Here is a 24,310-nt window from a genome sequence, read left to right on the forward strand (position 1 = left end):
TTATAAGAAGATCTTGCTTATCTGACTTCTCTAAATAGTTGTTCAGGAGAGGCAGGCTGCTCTTAACACAGCAGTGTTATTGTTCTTAAAACCGAGTAGAGTTGAACTTTCTGCTCAAGTTAAAAAGTATATCAACTTCATTAGCCTGTAGCATTCCTCTTCCTAGAAAAAAAAAAAGGAGGTAGGGCTGTTTGTGTCAGATACCTCCCCCAATTTCACCAGTTCAAAAGCAGCAGTACCTGCAGCTACTTCAGATGCTAATTTAAACATTAAGTCACTGCAACAGAAGCAGTGTTTGATGGTGAGCACAGTAAAGAAAGCTTTCAAGCCTTGATTCTGTTTCACTTCAAGCATACAGTCCTTAGCAGCTGGCTACATGCTACAGATGGTAGAGGGGAAGATCCAGTGCTGGCACTAGAGCTTGCTATTTTCCTTAAAGTCTTTGGGTGGTGGTAAACTAGAACACCCTTCTCTACACTAACCATAGCCCTCTAAGAACAACCTTTGTAACAGCTGTAGCTTGTTAACTATAATCAGCTGAGGGGGGGCCTGTCATTTCAATACAGCAGTTCCTTGGCACCTCTTCAGTGAGGTCAGTTATCTCCAGTGAAACAGATTAAGTTTGTTCCCACGTGGAACAAGCTACTACAGTTGGAGTTTTTTTCCCTGGAGATTCACCTCAAGATACTGGTTCTGGCTTACACAGGAAATGCAATGCTAAAGGTTAGTCAATATATCAAAATTATAGTTTAAGAGCAGTTGATACAGACAGCTGGTAGAATTGACTTTATTTACAGAATGTTACTGGGAAAGTGTCAAGTTAAAAAAGTATGAAAACAATCTTACAAGGACAAGCTGGTGATTGCATGTTTTACAGAGATTGTTGTATGAACAACCACTAGAAGTATGGGTGACCCCCCCAGAGATTCCACACTGGAGATTTTAACTTGCTATTTCTGTACAACATTGTCTCTGTTGGACTGAAACAAACCCACCACAGCATGCTGGCAATTGTTATAATACAGTCAAGTGATTTTTCTGCTGCTGGCTTTGCATTCAGTGAGACTTAAGAGCAAGTTTGTGAGAATTCTGGTTTTGCTTTCACTTAAAAAAAAAAAAGCACAATGACCTAAGCTAGATAGAAGACAATGACAGCAGTACTAGACTCACAAGTGAGAAGGTGAAGTGAGGAACCATGCAGCAGAAGGATGGGAAAGAACATGTAACTGTTCAGGAAAGTGAAACAGGCTTAAAAGGAACATAGTATTTAAAAACCAAATATACACAGTAAGATCACAAAACTACCCCCTCCTCCCCCTTTCAAGCCACAGAACAAGACTCCAGAGGCAAGTTTCACAGTAATTGCATCAAGCAGATGCACACTAGATTTAGGACAGTTCTTAGGACTCCCTTCTCTAAATCGAACTGAAGGCAGCATAGAACATACCACAGCTATGACTGAGGAGTTGAAGGGTGAGGATTTAAAGGCTCCATTTTGATGACCTTTAGCAACTTGTTTGAAAGATTAAAACAAGGAAAATACTGCAGCTGAACAAGGACCAGCACCAGCCCCCTTGAGAGGACTGTGACCAAATAGGTACCTACAGTCTCTTTGCTTATGGCAGACTGAAGAACTGGCTTTGTCAGTACTGTACCAGGTCCCATCCTCAAGGCAGTTTGAAGACTAAACAGTTCTCTCATTTGATGGCAAGAGTCACACACAAGGAATCAGACCTTTGTTATACAGACAGCAAGATGTGGGCTTTTTACTTTGACACTTTAGCTACGTTGAGTGCACAGTACACGACAGAAGGACGTGTTTGAGAGGGAGACTAAGGGGAGATGAGCAGCAAGAAGAGGCAAAGCAACTTTATCCTGTTCACTCACACTTAGGATATGCAACTTTAATCTTAAAGAAAGTCCCACATGTACAATGGAGAAAGATCCAAACCATAGGCACAACTAAAGCTCAACTGTTATCAGCTACTCTTATGTACAGCTGTATAGATTCAAAAAAGCTATTCTATGTGTATATATACAAAAGATTGTTTATACATAAGTCTGTACACAAGGGTCTATACATTTAGTTTTCTGCAGGAGGAATCCATAGCTGCTACCTCTACACTAGAGAATATCAGCACTTCATTCACATATCTTACAAAAACAAAAAATAGACACTTCCAGGATTAAACTGGCTTTGTCTTGCATCTAAATTTCTTCAGGCTTCACTATTTAAGCCATAATGGATCCTTTAGTCTTGATGCAGACATGAGACCAGGACAGGTGCCATGTGCTTTAGTCTCTTGAAAAGAAATTTTGCACAGAGTGCTAAAAATAAAAGCCCCAAAAACAAACAGAGGTGAAGTCCTGACTATGGACATTTTTATCCAGTCTAAAGAAGTACAAGTGTCCCACCCAGCGGTCACTGTTCACTGCCGATATTCCAGTTCATCTACACTGATGACTTTGGATGGCATGGAAGGGAGAGGCTGCTGCAAGACATCTGAACCAAACCATTTTGCAAGGCCAATAGGAGAGCCACTTCTCTGGCTGGGGCGATGGTCAAGCTGTGTGTGCCCATGAGATAATCCAGTCCGAGACGGCACATTTTGGGGGGTGGTTTGCACACCAACAGGTGATCCCTGTGCTCCAGTGCCTGTGAAATGTAAAGCTATTAGAGGTGGAGTAATAAGTTCACCCAAGACTGCAAATTTGTCCTAAAGCAATCATAGGGTACGGGTATCCCATGTAAGCTGAATGCGGCATTAACTCCATTAGTCCTGGAAAATCCAGACCCCACACTGATTACCACATGTCTGTTCTCTTGGTACTCCTGTAAACTCTGCCCGACATTGCTGATTCCAGAAACAGTACCGTGTCGGTTTTAATTGGAAGACCAGCATCACAGAACGTTTTACTCAATATGGGCGCAGGCGAGCCTTCCTCACCCAGCAAGGAAGTGCTGTTCACTGAACAGAAACTGCTCTTCACAACACTGCAAAAGGCAGATCCAGTCAATGGCAAGATACGTCAAGAAATCGGAAAATTCAGCCGCCTTCTGCCACGAAGGCCTGCGGTGGCCAGAACTACTCTGGTCATTTACACATTCATGATTGCTAATTTTGTGTAGGCACTGAAGTAGTTTCCTGTTAGCTTAGTCTACCGAAACAGGCCAACAAGTATACTACCTGGAACAGTCTAGTCACAGCATTTTAAAACCTCACATTCCTGTTTTACATTTTAACCTACCTGATCGCTGTAGTTGCTGTTGCATCATTGCTAGCTGCAAAGGTGTCCCAGAGCGTGGATTTAAGATGTGATGGCTGGCTGTTGGTAGTGGATAAAAGGGCTGGCCAAGGATGGGAGCAGAGAGTCCCTGCAAGTGAGACAGGTCCACTCCAGGAGGAAGCATACCTGTTGGACAACAGTGAGGAAGCTTTTTACCTAATAGGCATAAGAAACTTTAAGGAAAACAAGCATTTATATAGTGAGATGTGTTGGAATTTATGGTCTGGTTTTAAAGGTAAGTTTTGATGTAATAAGTGTTGCCAGTAACAAGTATCAATTTTTGCTGTTTTTAAACCCAAAATAAGTGTTAGAGAGAACATTCATACACTTTCCCTTAAGTTAAGGTATTACCTGCTTGCAGTAGAGGAAGATGCTGCGGATGAACCCCCTGGGCCAACATTCTCTGGACCAATCCTGGATGCAGTTGATGAGCAGGTCGTACAATTGGTACGTGGGGAACAAGGGGTACTTGATGAACAGGACGGAGGAAAGGGCCTCCTGGTACTGGGGAGGCCATTGTAGGAGTCTTTCTACCAGTTGATTTAGGCCTGTAGTCTTGCTCTTTGGTGCAACGATTTGCTTGAGTAAGAGGTGTGGAACATGCAGAGCGTTGCAGTGCAGGTAGTTTGGTACCTAAGGTGGGCAAAGTTTCTTGATCTGCATTCTCCACAGAACTAGACAGTAGGTTATCTGTAGCTAGAATTGAATACAGCTATTATAGTCCACAGCTAGAGATTACATCTAATGAAAAATTAGAGCTAGTGACTGGATTTGATAGCTAGATTCCAGGACTAGCTGAACTTGTAGTCAGATATATAAAAATGGTAAGCTTTCATCCTTCCTGGATACTTTTGGCCAAATAAGCTCAAAACATATTCCTTCTCATCATGTCCCTCAGTGAAATCCCTTGATTTCAAGCTGAAGTCAGAATCAACAATTCTAATTCTTTTTTCCTCATACTTAGAAATTTTCAGGTGGCAGCATGGATGAATCAGTCTCCAAGGAGAGAAGAAGCACAAGCAAACTTCCCTAGAGGAGATCATTTGGAATTGGAGTTCTGCCAGAAATCTAGCCATACCCATTTCTTTTTGGTGCAGACATATGGCTCCGGGTTAGAGGCAGCCCTCTGTTTCTGACATCTGCTCAGGAGCATTTGTGACACTAAAGCACCTCAAGGAGCTACACCACAGACTGTCTAGATCAGTTTGACAAAGCCTAAAATATCTTAGAACTGTCTGCTACCAGTTGAGGTAATGCAGTGTTAGAAGGAAAAAGTCAATTGTACAATAGGAACAGCAAGCTATATCTGTAGTTAGCAGAATTGAAGTGCAATGTCATGACAATTGAGCATGTTAGTCTTATTGGGTCAGGCAACTGGTATTGAGCACTTCCTTTTAATAGCCACTTACATCAGTTAGGGTGACAAAAGGCTTCCTTGATTTGCTACATTTAAGAGCTTAATTGCTCTCAGCTTTGATTGTTTGCTTAAGATGTCTCAAGAGGGCTATAATTTGCTTGCATTCAGTTACTGGAGTAGAGAGATACGGAAACATTCTTAATGCACTTGTTCATCAAGACCAGTTGCAAAGAAACAGTTCTGGTCCAAGGCCAGGCCTCTTAGTGTTACTAGGCCCGACGAACTCACAGATAGGGAAAACATGGATATAAACCCAACACTGCTAGAAAAAACACACTTTGAAGTATGTTCACCTCTCCACCCCTCCACACAGCTCTAACCTTACTCTTTCTGTAGGCCCCCCTTTCCACCCCTTCATCCCCTCCAAGAGTTGAGGATGTCTTAAGTTAGCTTGGACTTATTAGGTTGTTGAAGCTCTTCAGTTCCATTCCAAATCTCATAAGTGTGTGTTATTTTAAGCCATTACAATACCTTCATTTGGCCTCTGATTTTCATCTTTACCATCACTGACTTTCAGTTTCCCAGAAATTGGCTCCTCTTTACTTTTTTCCTTGCTCTCATACATCTTGCGAATCACTGAGGTAGGTGTAAAGGAAGGAGACAGCTGCAGAAGACATGAGAATAATGCCTTAACTCAGTACCCATTACCAAGGCCATACTTAGTTGTGGGTGGACACCAATTCTAGCATATGCTTTCCATTTAAAGCTCTTTGGAATCCACTTCTTGTGCCCTCGTGATTTCACTTCACCTCATCTCATAGTTTTATTCTATAGTTTAAACACTCCTCTTTAATAAAGGTATTGGACTTCTGCAAAGCTGGGTAAGAAGCAGATGTCCTCAAAATCAAATATACCTTCACAGGCTTAACACAATATGAATAAGATGTATTTAACTTACAGCTGTTTGCAGTTAGCTATTGGCCCAGAACAGCTCCACAGGAGCTCCTATGTTGGATTAGCTCAAGGCTGACAGATCTGCATAAAGCTACTGCCTCATTTGTATTTCTCCCCACTGAAAGTTACATAGCATCTGCAGAAGCCACAAGTTTATGTAAACTCAAGTAACCTGGCCAGCATTAGCCAGGAGCTGCCAGAAAGTACTTAACCAATTAACAGGAAAGCTTAGATTAAAGCAACATTTTACATCCTAATGAAGGCAACAGCAATACCTTGGCTTTGAGATTTTATTCAACAAGTGACCCTGAAGCTCCAAAATAATCTACAAATACCTGTGCCTGAAAAAAAAAAAATCAGAATTTTCTGAAGTGGCTGACTTTCAGCATTTGTATTTTGAAAACTTAAGTAGCAAAACATGGGAGGCCTGAGTTTTCATAACTATTTTCCTTTGGTTTCAGATGACCAGGTCAAGGTACCATTAATGAGGCTTCAGTTTTTAGATAACCAAGTAATCAGAAAAGGCTATTTTTTCAAAGTGAAGGCAGTCAGTTAGGCATCAAGTTAACCAATTCTTGTATCACATGGCCACTGATGCAACATTAAGGGGATTAACTTCTCTTTATGTCCCTCCCCATGCTGATTACAGTCATTAATAAACTAGTTACTGCAGACAGCTTTACAGCTCTTCCTAGAACTATTATACATTAGGTACTAACCATGCTAGTAATGGATGCTGTAGGGGCTGGAGAAGATGTATTCCCTCTGTGTCCTGGTCCAGGCGATTTAGTCACTCGCTGCTGCCTGTTAATGGACAGGAAAGTTAGTAAGAGGCAGCTCTACTCTTGACGCAGGATAAAAGCGGGATTGCCAAGAACCTATACAAGCTGAAGTCAACAGTACTAATATCCAATGGAAAAAACAAAACATGATCCATTGACAGTGTGCCCCTTAAAGATTTTGCAGTCACTCACCTGTTTCTGTAGCCATCTCTGCTTTTGTCCATCTGTGGTTTAGCAAAGCCGTGCTGGTAGAAGTTTGCTGCCTGTATGGCTAAGTCATGCGGTAATGTTAGTCCCTCTAATGCAGCTTGCTGTATCTCCAAGGGACTCATCTGAAATAGAGTTGTTAGAATCAAATCAAAGCTTGTCTATTTAAACAATACTGAAGATTCACTGTTATAGCTACTCATCTTCACAAAGTGTCTGCCCACCAACAGTTCATCTGTTTTATCATAAAAGCTTTGATCTTCTCCTAGTTAAGGTACTCTAAGATGGAACGATTGCTATGGAATAGCAATACAATTTGAGATGATATTTAAACTTTGCAAGACAAACTTGACCTAACCAGAGCATAAACATCTGGAATTAACAGATAGGTATTTATTTCTACAAGTTAGTTCTATGCCCCACAATATAAAGAGAGATGAATACACATTAAGCAAATGGCATTTAGTCTAACCTGTGCAGCAACTGGGCTCATAGGCTTCCTTACACCTGGAAATGGATCACCAAGCAATTGCTGAGAACCTTGTCCAAAACCTGATGAAGAACATGCAAAAGTTTTGCTTTTTTTTTTTTAAAAAAAAGAGAATTAACAGTTTTTCCCCAGAACATACATGAAGATTCTCAGCCCATCACTGACCACGTCTGTACAATTGTCTCTTCCCTGTCACTAGACTGGAGAGCTACCAGAAGGCAACTGCTAGTGTTTTGTAATGCAGATGGCCAAGTAGTACCTGAAAATTAGCTACTTGCCCAGTAGCTGAACACATTATTCTGCACCAAGATTTCCTGTGAGGTCTAGTTGACAAGTTAGAGAGGAATCTGCATTTTTGGAGAGTAAAACAGTTAAATTGCAAAAGAGTTCATGCACTACCCTGGTAGCTGCAGAAAAATCCAACTTGGTCTAACCTACTGTTCAGCAGGCCACCTTAAAACTAGAAGTTTTCTAGTAACTTGGACCTGCTTATTGGAATTAAGCCCATACTTAACATTAGGGAAGAGAAAGAAAAGTGATATCATCTTGCACATGCACTCAAGAGGCAGGCACCGACTTAATTGCCAGCCAAGTGGCATTATACTGCCAAGTACTCTTCAGAACACTTAAATTTGAGTTGTCTTCTATCAAAAAAAATACCGTGCTCTACAGTCTCACCAAGAGGTGAAGATATCCGATGGCGCAGGTAATCTGCAGAAGCAGCCCGAGTTGGAAACACCTGTGGAATAGGGGGAGAAGGTGCTCTTTGTCCCAGTAAAGAGGCTGCAGGTTCCAAACCACCTATCAGGCCACTTAAGACATTTGATGAAGCAGGTCTGGTAATAGGTGGACCAAGAAGTTCCTAAGTAATGAGAAAATTGTTCAGAATATGATCTATTTATACAAAGGGGCTCATTTTACTAGACTACAGGCTATGCTATTTATAGCAAGTTAAACAGACAAGGCTGACTTATGCAACTAGATATACTACCTCTGGATTGCCCTTAGAAAGGGGCATCTAGCCAGATTTTTCATTTTCAAATTGTAATCATGGGAAATACCACCACAAGATTCAAATTTTGAAGTAAACTAAACTGCCTACAGTTAAGTTTTGTGAGTGGTTTTCTTTCCCCTATAGGGAAGGAAATCCAACTACTAATCCATCTTAGATTAATTTAGTTCACAGTTAATCTGCTTTAAACGCTTTGTTTTCAAGTAATCTTTTGATTTTCCTATTGAAAAAAGTACTTAAAAATGTATCCCCAATGAGAAATACCTGCAGAATGTTCTTTGATAGAGGCTGGCCTGGCATCTCTGGAGGTGACATCAAGTGGCTTTCAAGGCTCTAAGAAAAATGAAAAACACTAAATGTAGATATGGGACTCATTAAGAGGCAATCCACATCTGTCTCAAAGTATCTACCACAAGCCAACGCAATAAAGATAAGCACACTATCAAAATCTAAGTCATCTAGTTTTAAAACCTGCTCATGAGCTAAACTGAGTTTTCCTGTAACACATACTAGGGAGCAGCAGGGCATAACACCACTGGCTGCTTTACTGCAGAACCTACAACAGATGCTCTAAGCTGTATGGGCCCTTTGTGATCATACAGTACAGGCTTTCATAACTTCCCAACTACACGAGACTCAAACTGCATGAAACAACTCAGTACTATAATATAGTATTATATACAATAATAGGTAATTTTATTGTAATATATCAGGGATATTAGATAGCTTGCGTGCAGTAATATAACTATACAGAACACTGCAATGATCATTTTAGAGCTATGTCCCATAACTTCTGAAAGCGTCAGAAACTTGAAGCAATCTTTAATTCACTCCATATTGAATGGGCTTGCCCTGTTTTTCCTACACATCCAGTTTTGTTCTCAGGAGATACTGAGTTTGTGGCAGCTCCCAGAACATACGTAGTCATAACAGTGAACAGTAACTCCTCTGCTTCCCTCCAGAGGACAGTATGCATAAAGAGACGGCACCCCCCGCCCCCCCAAAATCTAAGCATTCAGTTTACTTTAGTACAAGTAATTTTAAAGTCCTTAAAGCATTAGTTTGTGTACTGACATTCCTCTTAAAACCCACTAAACCAAGATGTTCTAGCTTCAAATAAGTGTGAATTGTACCCATACGAGAAGTGTTTTACCAGAGCTGTCTTAATAGCAAGACTGAGACAGCCTTTGAGCTAGCACTAGCAAGTCTGTGAAGAGTGGACTGATGATTCCTGTTATATGTAGTAAGTACCTCTTCTGTGGAAGAGGGATTCAGACAAATCTAGAGGTTCAGACAAAATGAGGCCAAGCATCGAAGAGTCTTAGACACTAATCAAAATATCCTCTCTGGAGTAAAAAAAAAAAATCAGGCTTTTCATCATGCAGGATCTTTCTCTGGGCAAATATCTACTCTTGAAGTCCAGCTGTTAAGCAGTTGGACTAGGTCTTTGTGTACATCTGCTTTAAAGAAGGCAATTATTAGACTTCTCACATAGGACTAGAGTTCTGAGGCTTTTAGAAACTTGGCATGAAATCACTCCTGTGAGTTCTGAACTGAAAAATCTAATTGCCTCACCCGGGGAAAAAAGCGACCAAAGCACCTCCCTTTCTTCCCCCTCCAAGTAACTCCTTTTAATAAGAGCCAATATTACTAGCAAGCTGTTGTGCCCAATCAAGCCCCACATTTTGGTATCATAAGCATCATGTAGGATATTTCCAGTTTGTATCCTGTGTTTTAGCATAGATCCATTTATAGTTCAGTAGAGCCAGGTGTCTGTTACTTACATTGACTTTGGGCTGCGAAGGTAGAGTCCCACTTGCCTTCATGCTGCTGACTAGTTTGTTAAATGCAGTCATATCTCCATCTTTCTTGATCTGTCTGGAGCCAGCTACATTCAATGCTTCCTCCATTTGCTCAGCCATAAATGGAGTAGCAATTTTCCCCTCCTGATCCATTTTCAGTCCTTTTAGCCCAGCTTCTACTTCTTCTACTGAAAGTACAACTCCTGAGTGTGCTAAGAGATACAGAAGAAATACAGTAAACAGAGCATCTTGGTTTACAAGTGAGCTAATGATTCTTGTGTGGATGCCGAAGAAAAGCTGTTCGAAAACAAGGTAATCGGCAAAAATTTATCTTCTGACATTCATACTAGCTGCCAAACCATGACTGACCAGTGGTTACACTGACATCCCAATACTCAAATTAAAAATATAGCCATGCACAACAATAGGCATGTAAGATTCTAAGAACCCGTTTGGGTTTCAACTGATACTCTCTCCTTAGTTTTCACTCATCCTGTAAGGCATTTAATTCTACATTCAACAGCATATTAGGATTTCACCTGCTTTTTACAGAGAGTCTTCCTCTCACAATCACCAAGCTTGTTCACTTCCAATTAGGAGAGAGTTCCATTCAGCTTGTACTTCAGGAAACCAGATTGTCTTACAGCCAGTGTAAGTGATGTCAAGTTGTCTGAAGCCACCATAGGTAGAATACATACCTGAAAAGTCTAGATATTTCGGAGACTCAGTTGCACACTTAGTTTGGTGTGCATAAAGTTTCTGGTAGATTAATTTTTCCTCAGAAATTAAAGCCATTATAGAAAGATTTCACTGACATAACCAGAATAAAGATACAAGCATTAATAAGCAGTGCTTTTTTCCCCTATAGATATATATATGTATCTCAAGTCTGTCATCAAGGCTAGACATGCTTTATGGACCAGTTTACACATGTCACAAGCTATAATGCCTTAAGAGAAAAGGAAAAGATAGGAACATGCCATGGATTGCTGTAACAGATGTCAGCCCAAAGAAAATAGGACTTACTGGAAATTTGGGCAAGAAGGTGGAGAAGAGAAACAATGGTTCAGACATGCACTATGGAACATGAGGAAAAGTATGATGTTGGAGGAGAGGAACTGACCTGAGAACTCCATAACATGTCAAGAACTATACAGCATTTTATGAGAACATGGAACTGACATCAGGTACTTTGAAGCGAATAGAAATTTCCACACAATTTTTTGTCCCTTCATCGTTGCTTTGCGAGGAGCAAAATTTAGGAAGCTTTTAGTAGAAAAAAGCCAGACTAAGCAGAACATAGAAGAAACTTGTAGCTCTATTCAAGTCAAATTGAGGAAAATCTTTCCACATGTTGGCCAGAGCCTCTTACTCCCAGACTGGATGCTTAAGAATATTTGCAGTTCTTGGATGATTTCCTCCCTAGTCCTCTCACGCAAATCATGAAGTAGCATTACATTCTGTTCAGCCCAGTTTTAAGTTCACATGGCAATACATGCTGCTTGCCAAAAGAAACCAAGTTGGAATTAAACTTAGATTTCAAAGGTGACATGCATTTTTGTACTGTCCATGCACCCTGTGGGCCCAAACATGCAAATCCCTAACTCTGAGATGTCCTTGAACATTAAGCTTAGTTGGCCATAAAAGTGACTTTAGGGCAGCTGATGCCAGCAAAATTAATTTTGTCAGAATAAGCTCCCTATAATTCCGTGATTTTGGCCAAGTAAGTTAAAACTAAAACAAAAACAAGTCTGTCCCTATGGTGTAGCTCTACATTTGTTAATTAAATAGTTCTCTGAACAGCAAGCACAACCCATTGTGCTTCAAGTGCTAGCCAGTCTTGAGAAAAGTTTAATTTTACAGTATACACTGAAAAACCTGACACCCTCAAACCATTGTTCATCTGTTTTGGATAGCGCTACTTAATGGATCATTTTGATCCATTAAACAGATGCTTGCAAGAGTACTCATGGTTTAAGTTTTGGGTAAAGCCAGAGTTTAGATGCCAAATAAGTTCAGAATTGACATCACCAGTCTCCAAAATGAAAAGTTTATGTAGAAGCCAGAGAAAGCTGGCAACTCAGATGAAGTCTTGCATCATCTTGACTTATGATTAGTACTGGCCAGTAGAATGGGCTGATAAAGTCCTGATGTCATCCTGTGATTAGGATGAAAAGAATCAGTGATGATGTAACTGAGATTTGTAGAACTTTGGGTTTTCTGAAGTGTACGTAAACCTACAATACTTCCTACTTCTGGACTCGGCAATTGAGGCTTCCAGAATACCAAGCCTCTTGCCTTGAGATATGGCATCACAGGAACTCCACAATATCTGAAGAGGCACTTACTGCTCTCTCTAAGCTTTTCCTTGTTGGCTGAAAGACTTGAGAGGAGAGGTTTTAAGTCCACTTTGGCTTTCTGTAGCATTTCTAGGATGTCCACTTTGTTTTCAGAGTGGTCTTCCAATGGAATGGGAGCAAAGTAGTTTCCAGAGTTCTGGCCAGGGGAGAGAATGGCTTGCTCTAGACCTGAAACAGCAAAACCAGGAGCACCGCCACATCAGTTTACCAACCCAATGTCTCAAGATGAACATACACTGGTAACCAAGTTCAATACTTCACTGACACTGAAAAGCTATGCCTTGCACCCCCTGCCCAAGATCAGCTGGAAAGTAATCAGGAGCATGACAAGAACATCTGTAAAAGAAGAACTTAAAGCAGCTTATTCCAAGTTTTTCCAGAAGAATGGCAAGTGCTTAAACTGGGGGAGAACTGACTATCCTAAAGCTTTATCTGCCTTGTCCTTACTGAAGGGGTAGGAAGGAATATGGAAGAAGGGTACCTGACCTTACATTGTCTCATGATCTTACCTGCAAGCCTCTCAAGTTCTTCATGTGGTGTAGATCTTAAGCTGCTTGACCGACTTCCAGAACGACTAGGATTAGAAAACCACCTGCTGAACCTGCTGGCAGACACTGAACCTTCCCCCAGCACATCCTCTATCATCTAGATCATGGGGAAAAAAATTAGACAATCTTAACGGAAGCAAAACCAGAAAGGTCTTTGAGAAGTTTTATTGTGCAAAGATTCTTCTGCTACTGACAACCAGATCTTATTCTTAGAAGCTTTTGAACTACTATTTCCTTACCAAAGGTAGTACCACTTTTGAAGTCAGCGTTGCCATAATCCACCTTGCACATTTAATTTATATGAATAATTTGTTTGGATTAAGACTATATAACAAACAGTATAATCAGGGCATCCAAGGACTACAACTATGCCATTTTAAAGGGGATGCAAGAGAACAGCAAGAGAAGTACCTGCCACAAGAATTGCAGTAAGATAGAACTAATAACCTAGTAATTCCGAGAGATGGCCCAGTAGTTCCTATCACTGTACGGAAGTAGTATTCTGATCACGTGAGTTGCCTGCAACCATGATTCAGCTCTGGCACTGCACTTCACTGCAGGTACTGTCTTTGCCTAAAGATTACTCCCTAACTTGGGAGGAGCCCACAAGGGGTGAGGGAAGAGGCCAGTAGTTAAGGGCACTTCACATGCTGAACCATTCTGTGACTAACACGAGGGTCACGTTCTTCAAGCCAATGGAGTCTGTGTCCATTATAGAGGCAGCTAGTACTTTCTCCCTTCAGGCAGAACTGAAGGCAGTAAACAGCGCTTCATAGAGTTTGTCAGATATCACTACATAGTGACTGTGTTTACCTCTTTGCTAATCATTACAAGTACTTCAAAATCAGCAAGTTGCTTTCTCCCTCCCCACCCCCATAATTCAAACGAAAGCTTTTTCTAACTTGAAAAATAGGCTTTTTAACTAGATACTATCTTGAGACCTGCCAAAGCAACACATTTACTTTTAGGTGAATGGAAGAACAGCTTCATTCAGCCAGAAAAGCAGCTGTTTTCTGTTAAACAAGTGGTGTTAACCACTACTTACAGCAGTAAAAACAAGACATTATTGATCCATTTGGTTTTGATCGTGTTGTAATCTAACATGTTAGAAAAATTAAAATCATTACATCAGCAAGTGACCATAGACAAATCTACTGTTACACTTGCCGCAGACATCATATTATCAATGTAAAGAAAAAAGTAATCACAACATGCTCTAGCTAGCCTGAAACTCACTTTTGTGACAGAATACATCTTCCCACTAATGTTTCATCAGCAAATATTGTGGCTTGTGAACTGTCTGCTTTTGAAGCAAGCCATCTTGCACATGTGGTGAAAATCAAATAGTCAAGTCTAAAAATGCATCACGTACATCTGGTGAAGGGAGAACAAACTTTCCCTACATATTTGGCACTGTATGATCAACTTTTTGAATGCAAGCAGCTTTTTCCACATTAAAGACTAGGTCAAGATTCTATTTTAAAACCCTGGTGTATCTACACTGCAGATCAGGCCTGCTTCTTCTCCGTCAAGGTAAGGAGTTGTTTATTCTAACACATTTATCTTTCTACAAGACGAACCCTTTTCACTCCAGTTCTACCTAGATGGTATAACTGATTAGTAGAATAATCAAGAATAGCTTTTCTTCCCAGTGCTGAAAAAGTCTGAACAGAAACATCACCATATGAAGTTTATGAAACTGGATTATGCTTAGTCAGTACTTGCTGGACCTGCTTACCCCTGCTCACGGGGAAGGGGACAAAGAGAGACATGGACCAGTTATAGCCATCACACTAAAAATAATGAACACCATCCACTATGACCTATAGAGATCAGATGTTCCAGAACACCCATGGCTGGAGACAAGAATCTTCCAATAATAGGTTTTATGGTGCAACTGTCAACCTTTTTACTCATCGTAGTCTTGTTATGAGTTCCTACATATCAGCAGCATCTCAGGTATGACCTGTTTCACTGAGTGTCCGCTGGTTGCATTGATAACATTAGGAGTGCTTTTGTTCAAATTGGTAGGGTATGTTTGTTTTTCCAACTCACTAGTAATAGTGCTAAACAACAAGTCAACCCCTAAGCAGAGGCTTAAATAATGAAGAATCAAACCCTCTCAGGTATCTTTTTCAGCCACACTACTAGTATTGATAACACTGAACGTATAGCTCAGAGACAGTATTCACCAGATGTCTTCCAGGCTTACTGCCTTCCAGGAAGCTTGCACAAAATATCCCTTTGCCACGATTCGGACTTGCTGCAAGGGGTTCTGTTTTCAGCTACATAAAAGCCGAGTAGTGAATTTTCTCTGAACACTTGCAATACTCCAAGGAAAAATCCAGCCAAGATGCCGATTTTAGATCTTCAATAATAATCAAAATAAAGGGGAAAAAAAGCAGCTAGTTTACCTCATATTCTCTCTTTGGAGATGAAGCTAGTCCCAAAGATAACACTTTGGAAGTAACATCCTAACGTTCCAAAGCTAAATATTTTTGCAAAAAACCTTAAGACTTACAATTCATAAAGTAGGTTTCGCAAAGCAAAAGAGTTTTAACTTTCACTGAAGGCAACAGAAAAGAACGCTTCTCTCAAGAATATACCCAGCCTAAAGAAACTCACCGAAGCCAGCCCAGGAACACTTTTATCCAAGTTAAAGAACTCATTGAAGTCAAACTCTCCTGGAGCTGGCTCTTGTAGAACAGCTTCCCTAGGAACTTCTTGATCTGCTGGAGTTTCATTGGCAAGGACAGTCTGCACTTCATCTTCTTCTGCCACTCCACCATTGCATTCTATCCCTGAAAGGAGAAAGAAAAAAAGTGATTACTGAATCACTGAACTTTAGTATTGCCCGATAGGTGCTGTTCCCATAGGAAATAGATTTGACCTGGGATTAGTAGTCTATGACCAAAGTAACCTAGCCACCTATGTGATACTTGATTAGTTACATTGCGGTAGCTGCAAGTCTGTTACAACAAGAACTAAGACCCACTCTGTCTCTGGCACAGAGCTTCTGGTCTGAAATTAAGGCTATCTGCATCAAAACATGATAAGAATTGCCATTTAATCAATAACTGCATCCTGATCAACCCAAGAAAGTGGCCAGAATAGAGATCAGATGTTATAAGTAAAGCAGACAAGCAGGTGTAACTGCTACATTAAGTTAACAGCTGGTGCTGTTTCTCTTTTGAGAATCCTTTGGCAGCTCCTGCTCTCTTCCTAGATGCCCCAAAGAGCAGGTTCTCTGAAAACTGGTGCATGATATGAGCTTTCTTAATATTGTCAAGATACAACAGAGTATTGCTCCTATTCCTCTGGCAGGAGCAGACCCAAGTTAGACTTGTCAAGCTTGCACAGATGCTGCAAGACAACTTTAACATGACTACAAGCCTAACAGGGTTAAAACTGTACTACATTTAGTTCAGGAAATACACAGTTAAACCTGAACTTTTCAGGCTTACTTTGTCCACGTGTGGAATTTCCAGCATTAAGGCAGCATCTTCCTTCTTGCCTCAGTCAGTTTATACTGCAGCTTTTTCAGTGGTAATCATGGTAGCTTTGCGGAGCCAAGTGACTACCAACGCAAATTCAGACAAGAGTCCCTGAACTCAGCTTAAAGCTATATACTGTTGGCAGCTGTATGCACAGCCCAGGGTTCCCAATACACATGATATTACTATGCAAGACAAAGGTTACCTCAAGTATCTCAAAGCATTAACTTGGCTTACACCAAGCCAGAATATAGAAACAGACAAGACCCATATGGTAGCATACAACCCTGCCCCGTATCATTTATCCATACATGTTTTCCAGCCTCCCAGTCCTGCCTTTGAGGTTATACATCATAAAATACCTTGAAATAAGCTATTTTTCTAAAAGAAAGTTCATTCATGGCCTTGTCTTGTGCTTCAGGATGACCAAGAGTTATGAAAGTTTAAGATAAAGCTTAGCGAGCTACATTATCCTTGACGCTTGCCTGGATCTGTAACAGAACACCTCTGTAAGCGTCAACATACAATACTAGTAGGCAAATAAGGCCTTTCCATTACCTTCTTTTAATGAGGCTGTGCGTCGTCTTGTACGTTTTCTCCCTTTGTGATCTTCTTCCAAAATTTTATCATCGAAGCCTGTGAGCTCAATGGTTTCAGACTGACTCGTGGGACCAGCAGAGAACCACTCTGGTTCCTCTTCAGTGTAAGAATCATTTCTTCTTCGTTCCCCAAAGACACGTTTGCTATCACCAAATTCCCTCTGAAGCAGGATGTTAAACAAACAACCAAGCACATCAAGTTAACAATTAACTACAATTCCATAAGATTCCTTGCCTCAAAAACATGTGGCTACCAATTCACTCCAGCTTCTCTTTTTAGGGCTTTTCAATACACATTTGGGGTGCACAGTAAGCTTTCAGAGTTTACATTTCAAACAGCTAAATTTCTGCTCTGTAATGCTATTGGTCTAAAGTGTTTCTATGAACTCAGTTTTGTAACCTGAAAGGCAGTTAGTGGGTCTGTCCATCCTCCCCCCACCTTTTTTTTTTTTTTTTTTTTAAAAAAAAGGATGCCCTAAAAGCACACAAAGCTTCCATTTGCTGCAGCTAAAGACAGCACTTGCTGATAAGTGCTAGGGAGAAACCTGCTGTCCGACTGCACATGGATGCTTAGTAAACTCAAAAGGCAGCAGTTAACGGCAAGATATTCAAATGTCCTTCAGGAAGTATTCTTGCCATTATGTACAGCAGAGGCTTGCAGGATACAGAAAACTAGATGCATCCCAGTCAATCTGTCAGAAAGACTAAAAACGAACTTCCTGAAGCACTGAGTGCACATATTTTACACGATAAGGCAGCTTCTAAGGCTAAAGAAATGCCTACTTGTGTGGAATATTCAACTGCATACAGCAGTTGAACCTGCCCTCGTTGCTTTTAGCACAAAACACTTGAATTTTGATTTAGTATTCTATTAGGACAAGGAAGAACAAACCCTGAAACGTTTATCTTTGTAGTCTCTCTCACGATCTCTGTCTCTTGCATCTCTAGAATCACGTATGTCTTTTTCACCACCCCGGTGGTCTTTATCAAAGTTACGAGAAGAGATAATTCTTCCGCTGCCAATCCTGCGGCCACCAATAACACGGACACCATCATTCTCTTTTTCTAAGGGGCTCCCTGCTCGACGTGAGCCAACAGCTGCAGTTACATGGCAGCCTCCTCCGAAACTTCGCCTTTGTGGACTTAAGACTACATCCAAGTCATCTTCTTTCACTCGCTCCCTTGGATCTACAGGTAAAAGATCACACAAAGAATTCAAGTTAATAGCTTGTATTTACTAATACCTTAGCTGTATAACATTCTTCTGTTCTACAGCCTTGCTACCACTCCAAGTCTTTTGGAAGACAGTACTCGTGAATTAAATTTCTGGTGAAGCTAATACAGCCAGGGATTCCAGGAAGCGCAAAGAAAAAGAAAAATAAGTTTATAGTTCAATATTGAGGAATCATTGCTCTGTCTTCCAGGAAGTATCTGTTCTCTCACTAAGAGTACTTAACCTTGAACTTCAGGATGCAACAACTGACCGCAGTCTAAGTTTGTTCTTAAGTAAGAGTTGCCAGAATACCAGTAACTAGTCCACACTTGGAACAACCAAGATTTCCTTGTCCTCCCCGCCTCCCCCAACTTTAGTCAAACAATTCTCAGGGAGACTTTGCTTCATCCCATTGATGTCATCCCCAAGGAAAGGTTTGGCCAGCACCCTATGTTCAATTCTGAGTCCTGTGCTACAAAAACGCACTCACCTACTATCCTACGCATAAGAGAAGTCCGATCTGAATCCAAATCTTTTTTGAAGCTTTCCACTGGTGAAGTTCTTCCTGAACTTGGATATAAAGATGCATGCCACTTCTCTGGATCCCAAACACCATCACTATGAAAACAAAGTTCCAGGATTACTTACTACTTGCAACCTAATAAATAATTCATTGCACTACCTGAAAACTAGCAGAATTATCAAACTGAATGCAGCACTTAAAGCCATGCTGAAACATGGCTTTTAAGCCTGTAAGACTTGTATCGCATTAAGTTATTTCTGCTGGATCTCAGGTTATAATCTTTGTTCAATGCACAGAATTTAAAGCTAGAATAAGCCTATCCTAGTAGATTAATTTCCAAAATGTTGTAGTATATGAACCTCTAGAGCAAATATATCTTGTATCAAGATAGGAAAAACTTCTTAAGAAATCACACCTATGTAAAGTTATTTTGAAATGGAGACATATATAGTTATTTATATAATGAAGAAAATACCTGTCATATTTCTCAGAAAGACAAGAAGGTCTTTGCTTAGAGTAGGGACGCTCTTTAATATCCAGCAATTCTTCCTGGAAGAAGCAACAAGTTAGTTCCAGCTCTCACCCAGACAAGATTCAAGTGACACCCCCCCCTCCCCCCAATCTATTCCAGACTGTCTGCTCAATATAGTGCCTTAAACCAACAACCCAAATTTCCCAGTGTGTTTCATTTCCTGTTTATTGGTATAGTGAAGAGTTTACACTGGAAAGCAAGTTTATTTTTCAGTTCTTCCACTGATGACCACTGGGCAAACTTTGTCTCAGAAGAACCAATTCATTAATTAGAACTACAGATCATACCTCCCATTACCTTAATCTACAATACCTGAGACAATAATACTGCTTGAGAAGCAAGAGACTGGGCCAAGATAACATTGATACTTCATAAAACAAGCATCTGCACAGAAGAACCCTTTGAGAGCGATTTAGATGTCAGAAGCAGCCTTTTTACTGGTGGAGCTTCCAAAGAGGCAGCTGTTAAGCCTTTAGACTTATAACTACGCATCGTCACATCAGAACTACAAAAAAAACCTGAAAACAAATATACAGTCTTAAATTACTAACCGGTATGAGCAACTTAGTAGCATAATGCCTAGCAAGTGACTTCAGCTTCCCTTTAAAGTTTTTGTCATATTAGATGACTACAGGAGTAAAACTTGCTTTCAGTCTTACATATGCTAACTCTCTAAAGTCACACTTACTTGAAGCACTAAGCCTTACTAGGTCAAGTTCAGTCCTCATTAGCACTTGAAAGGCTATTCACATTGTATATGTTCTACTTATCCACTTCCCTGGACAACTAAACTTACAAGCAAGATAAACATGATTGATATTAGCACTAGTAAGTTTAAGATGCAATGAAAATTGCTATGTTCAATGCTGTATAAGATTCAGAGAGTAAAAAAGTATTACCGCAATACTAGCAATTAAGATAGATCTCAGTTCCAGACAAGCTTGCTATTTCTGACCATCACCAATTCCAACAAAAAAAGACACGTATATTTTACAGTTATATCTACTCAATCCAATGCCAGATCAGTGTTGAATAATTACTTCAGTTTTCCACTTTCTACCAGCTTACAAACAGTCCTTGACTTACAACTGCACACCCCTGAACAGCTGGTCATTTAATCTAGAGTGTCACTGCAGTTTGCCACATTTAGAAAGCTGTATTAATGGTGCGATAGTTGATGCTTTGAATCATGATTAACTCAGCTGCAGCAATAAAGATGTATATTTCTAATTAAACTTACTCCTCTTCCCTAGCTTATCTTACTTCAGTCTGCCTCACTCCCAACTGTACTGAACGGATTCAGAACTGGGTAGAAATCAGTGGAAGCTAGAAGGATAAAGGGATCCTAACAGCAGACACCACATGAACCAAACTGAAGAAGGGAATGTCTCTAACATCCTCCCAAAGATGCAACATTGAACTACAGTGTTCAACAGGTGATTATAGTCACATTGCTTGAAAGACTCCAGATGTCAATTACTCAATAGCTGTACAAAACCTAAGAAAAATATGTATATAGGTACATACACCCTCCCCCCCATAACAGCTTAATATACCAAGGAACACTTCAGCTAGACTGGGAGAAATCATTTGACTGAAGAGGAATATTTGAATGTGACAGGATAACATTTATGCTGGCAATATGTAGAATGGATACTATCTAGCAGACAAGATGGTACTAGCAATTATTACAGTAATGCATTCTGAAGAGTCCATTTTATTTAACCCTATTTAGGGTAAGTCTAGTATTCACATTAATCTTGTTCCCTGCTCTATGCAAGGACTCTAAACCTACTCTTTCCTAGCCCTACTAGAAGTCTGGAATAGAACTTATCCCTGAACCCTAGGGATAAAACCCTAGGTCCCTAAAACTAGGGTAGGGCCACATAGCCATTCTCTATCCTGCACTGGTGTTTCATCATCTTTCTCGAAAAGAAGAGCTGCTGCTTGGAAAGGGCTTGCACCAGAGAAGGGAGTCCCAGACAGCAGGGAGCTCCCAGCATTAACTTGTATTAGCCTTCACCATAAAGAGTTATATTTTCCTAGCAAGACCAGACAGCCTGGAGAGCAGAGCTTTAAAGGGAGGCAGACTGGCCTGCACCCACAGCCTCCCAAAATAAATTATGACCTGTGAGAAACATTAGTACTGTAATACTATCATAGTCTGGATGTAGATATCAGAAGTATTAATGGCATTGTCCACCATCAGATTTCATATTTACTATTTTGCTGGCCACGAGAGGGAGTCCCTAGACTTCCAATCAAATTCTATTGCAAGTCTTCCATTGAAGTGAGGAAGATTTGAATTGTTTTTTTTTAAGCTTTCACTTGTTAGCTGGAGTAACAGCTTTTAAAGAACTAGGAAAGACACAGCTTTGAGAATATAACACATTTCCTCATAATAGAGGAGATTAGTGTTAGCACTTTCACAGTTTTTTTTGATTCACCCAGCAGTACTTTCAAGCAGGTAAGGGGAAAGGTGTGTTTAGCTGTTATTAGGAAGTATTATTCAAGCAGTTTGAGGATTCATAGTGTGAACCAGTCGTTCTCCCACCAGTAGAAAGTGAATATAAATTGTCAAAGGAAAACAGGCCCTCCTCCAAATCAGTATATCTCCTGAAGTACTATTTCTTTCCCCCGCCCCATAGGGAGTTGGATCATGTGAAAACAGCTTTTAATATTAATCCCATGAGCATCTTAAATCAGCTGCATTTAAGGCATGTTAATTGTAAAAAAAAAATAGCAATATTACTATGTGGACATTTTAACATGGATTTATTTTTTTATATATGTTTCTTCACTCCAAGCTCTGTGGAAGCAGATAGATAAACAAGACTAGCTGCCTTCTGGCAATAATTCAGTCACTTTATTCTGAGCAGAATTAGGGGTACAGAGTTAACAGCTGCAGCTACAACTGCACCAATTTCATTGTACAACTACCATCAGTGCTGCCCGAATACTGCTCAAAACAGCCACCAGAATCTCAAGTTGCATTCAGTTATTCTTCTTGAGAAGAGCTGAGTGAGATCAACTGAGAACAGATATAGCTTTTAGGAACAGGGAACGTTCAGAGATAAAGCCACCACCCCCCCCTTGCTTTAGGGGTAACTGAATAACAAGTTCTGAACAATACTATAGTTTGCATCTTGGAAAGTTAAGAGAACATCTTTTCTAAGAAAAGAATTAGAGAAGCCATACTATTCCCATATAAGTTTTGCAGTTTTGAAATACTCAGGCCATTGTTGATGTCTGGTGAAAGTAAGCTAGTTCCACTATCTCAGTGGAACAGAGACACAATGATAGTTTTTTTTAAAACAACCTACTAGGAAACTAACAGTTCAGAATTCCTCAGGCAAGATAATACAGTCAGCAACAGTACACTGTCTCATTCTCTCTTCCTCACTTCAAGCCCTTTGTTGCAAAATATCTTAATAGATTTCTGCAAAGCCATGACCACCTGTTTCCACAGCTTTCAACAATGAAAATATCAACCACCTTCATAAAGGCTTTTGTTCTAAGGAAAAAAAAAAAGTCATCTTTCAGCACAGCACCAAGATCCAAAACAGAATTTGAACCTTAAAAACCTCATGGTTTATCAAAGATTTTTTTTAACACTAGGTAAGTTTATTTGCACATTATTTAACGAGGTTCTTCCACTCATACATTCAGGTATCACAGCTGAGCAAGGGCACCTGTGTTAAAGTTTTAACATTAAAGAGTGGTTGGATGCATAAGTGCTAAGCTTCTAACTCCCAAACAAGACCTGTTCTAAGAAAACATCCAAACAGAAATAAAGTGCCAGTGTGATCTGGCATACTACCTATCCCAAGAAAGTAGCATCATACGACAAGTAAACATTTTGGTCGTGTTCTTAAAGAAACATTGCTGAAAGTAGAACTAAAACAATGAAGTGCAAGTGCTTGAGAAAGCTGGTAGAACAACATACTTCAGGCTCTACCATGTCATCCCCAGCGCACGCTATGAGGTGCACAGATATAATAAGGTGATGGGAACCAAAAGTATATATGAAGGACAGTCAAGATTACACAGTCGCTTCAGATTAAACAAGTTGCTTGTCTCATGCCACCTTGAGAATCTCAACCCAAACAAAGGCCTCTCAAAACCGACCAGTCAGTCAAGTCTGACTTGGACTTTCCAAGTCAGGGAAACCTCTGCCTCCAACTCTACTTCTGTGAGCAACAGCTTCAGGCACCTTTTTTTCTTTTTTTTTTTTTTTTGGGGGGGGGGGAAGAGAAGCTTACTTTTGTGTAACGATGTGGGTATTTCGTTGTAATTCTGTTCAACTCAAGGAAAGCATCCCCATTTTCAGTTTCCGTTACACCTCCTCTTTTATCCATGGCTACTTCAAAGCCTTTGGCCATGGACCTAATAAAAAAAACAAAATCAAGGCATCAAATTTTAAGACACGCGTTTCTGGGGGGGGGGGAAGGGGGGAAAGGGGTGCATTTTCCTTTCAGCCCCCCAAACCATCCTCCAGATGTGACGCCTAACAACCACCACCGCCAGCCACAACAGCACGTTTTTCCTACTTGTCGCTTCCCCCCCTCGGCTGAGCGGCGCCAGCCGGCCGCTGCCCGCGGCTCCGGGGGCGGCGGCACCGAGAGCCCCAGCGCGGGGGCGGCCGGGCAGCGCGGCGCGGCCCGGCCCAGGCCCGTGCCGGGGCGCCGAGGGCCCCCGCGCCCCGCTGAGGGGGCGGGGGCGCCGGGGCAGGTGACTCAGCGGATCCCCACCTGCGCCGCGGCCGCTACTCACCGCGCCGGCGGCGGGTCTCCCGGCGGCGCTCCGCTCCGCTCCAGGCCTCACCGCCGCCGCCCGCGGCGCTTCCTGCTCCCGGCCGCCGGCTCCGCTCCGCCGCCCGGCGCTGCCCGCGGCGGCGCCCCGCTCCCAACCCGCTCCCTTCCCCCACCACCACCTGCCCCGGGCCGGCGCCGCCGCCCGCCGCCGCCTCCGCTCGCGCGGCTCCGGCCCCTCCGCGGCTCCTCGCTCGCTCGCGCGCCCTCTCCCTATTCGCCCGACTCTGGCTCTCCTCAGCCGCCGTAACCGGGGCCTTCCGCTGCCCGCCCCGCACCCCTTTAATGGCCCGCGCGCAGGCGCGGCGGCGGGCGCGCGCCGGGGCTCCCCGCGCCGC

The 24,310-nt window shown here is 41.4% G+C and overlaps 1 protein-coding gene across 4 annotated transcripts; it reads right to left on the bottom strand.

The window, feature by feature from the left end:
- Positions 1-763: 763 nt before the first annotated feature.
- On the bottom strand, positions 764-24,058 carry EIF4ENIF1 (eukaryotic translation initiation factor 4E nuclear import factor 1). Of its 4 annotated transcripts, none has more exons than XM_068911115.1 (19): positions 23,935-24,058; positions 23,424-23,547; positions 19,105-19,178; positions 18,597-18,724; positions 17,786-18,081; positions 16,853-17,054; positions 15,426-15,601; positions 12,762-12,897; positions 12,241-12,420; positions 9,875-10,104; positions 8,355-8,423; positions 7,757-7,940; positions 7,061-7,140; positions 6,574-6,713; positions 6,319-6,403; positions 5,177-5,309; positions 3,640-3,921; positions 3,250-3,414; positions 764-2,656 (listed from the first exon to the last, which is right to left on the bottom strand). In XM_068911115.1, exons 2-19 carry the CDS (start codon positions 23,541-23,543, stop codon positions 2,430-2,432), a joined length of 2,907 nt encoding a protein of 968 aa, XP_068767216.1. In that variant the 5' UTR covers positions 23,544-23,547; positions 23,935-24,058; the 3' UTR covers positions 764-2,429. The 4 variants fall into 4 exon arrangements, with proteins under 4 accessions (XP_068767216.1, XP_068767215.1, XP_068767218.1 ...); XM_068911114.1 differs by having other exon boundaries at positions 3,640-3,984; XM_068911117.1 differs by lacking the exon at positions 12,241-12,420.
- Positions 24,059-24,310: the final 252 nt, after the last annotated feature.

The sequence above is a fragment of the Struthio camelus genome, chromosome 17, assembly GCF_040807025.1.
Source record: "Struthio camelus isolate bStrCam1 chromosome 17, bStrCam1.hap1, whole genome shotgun sequence".
Classification (NCBI taxonomy): Eukaryota; Metazoa; Chordata; class Aves; order Struthioniformes; family Struthionidae; genus Struthio; species Struthio camelus.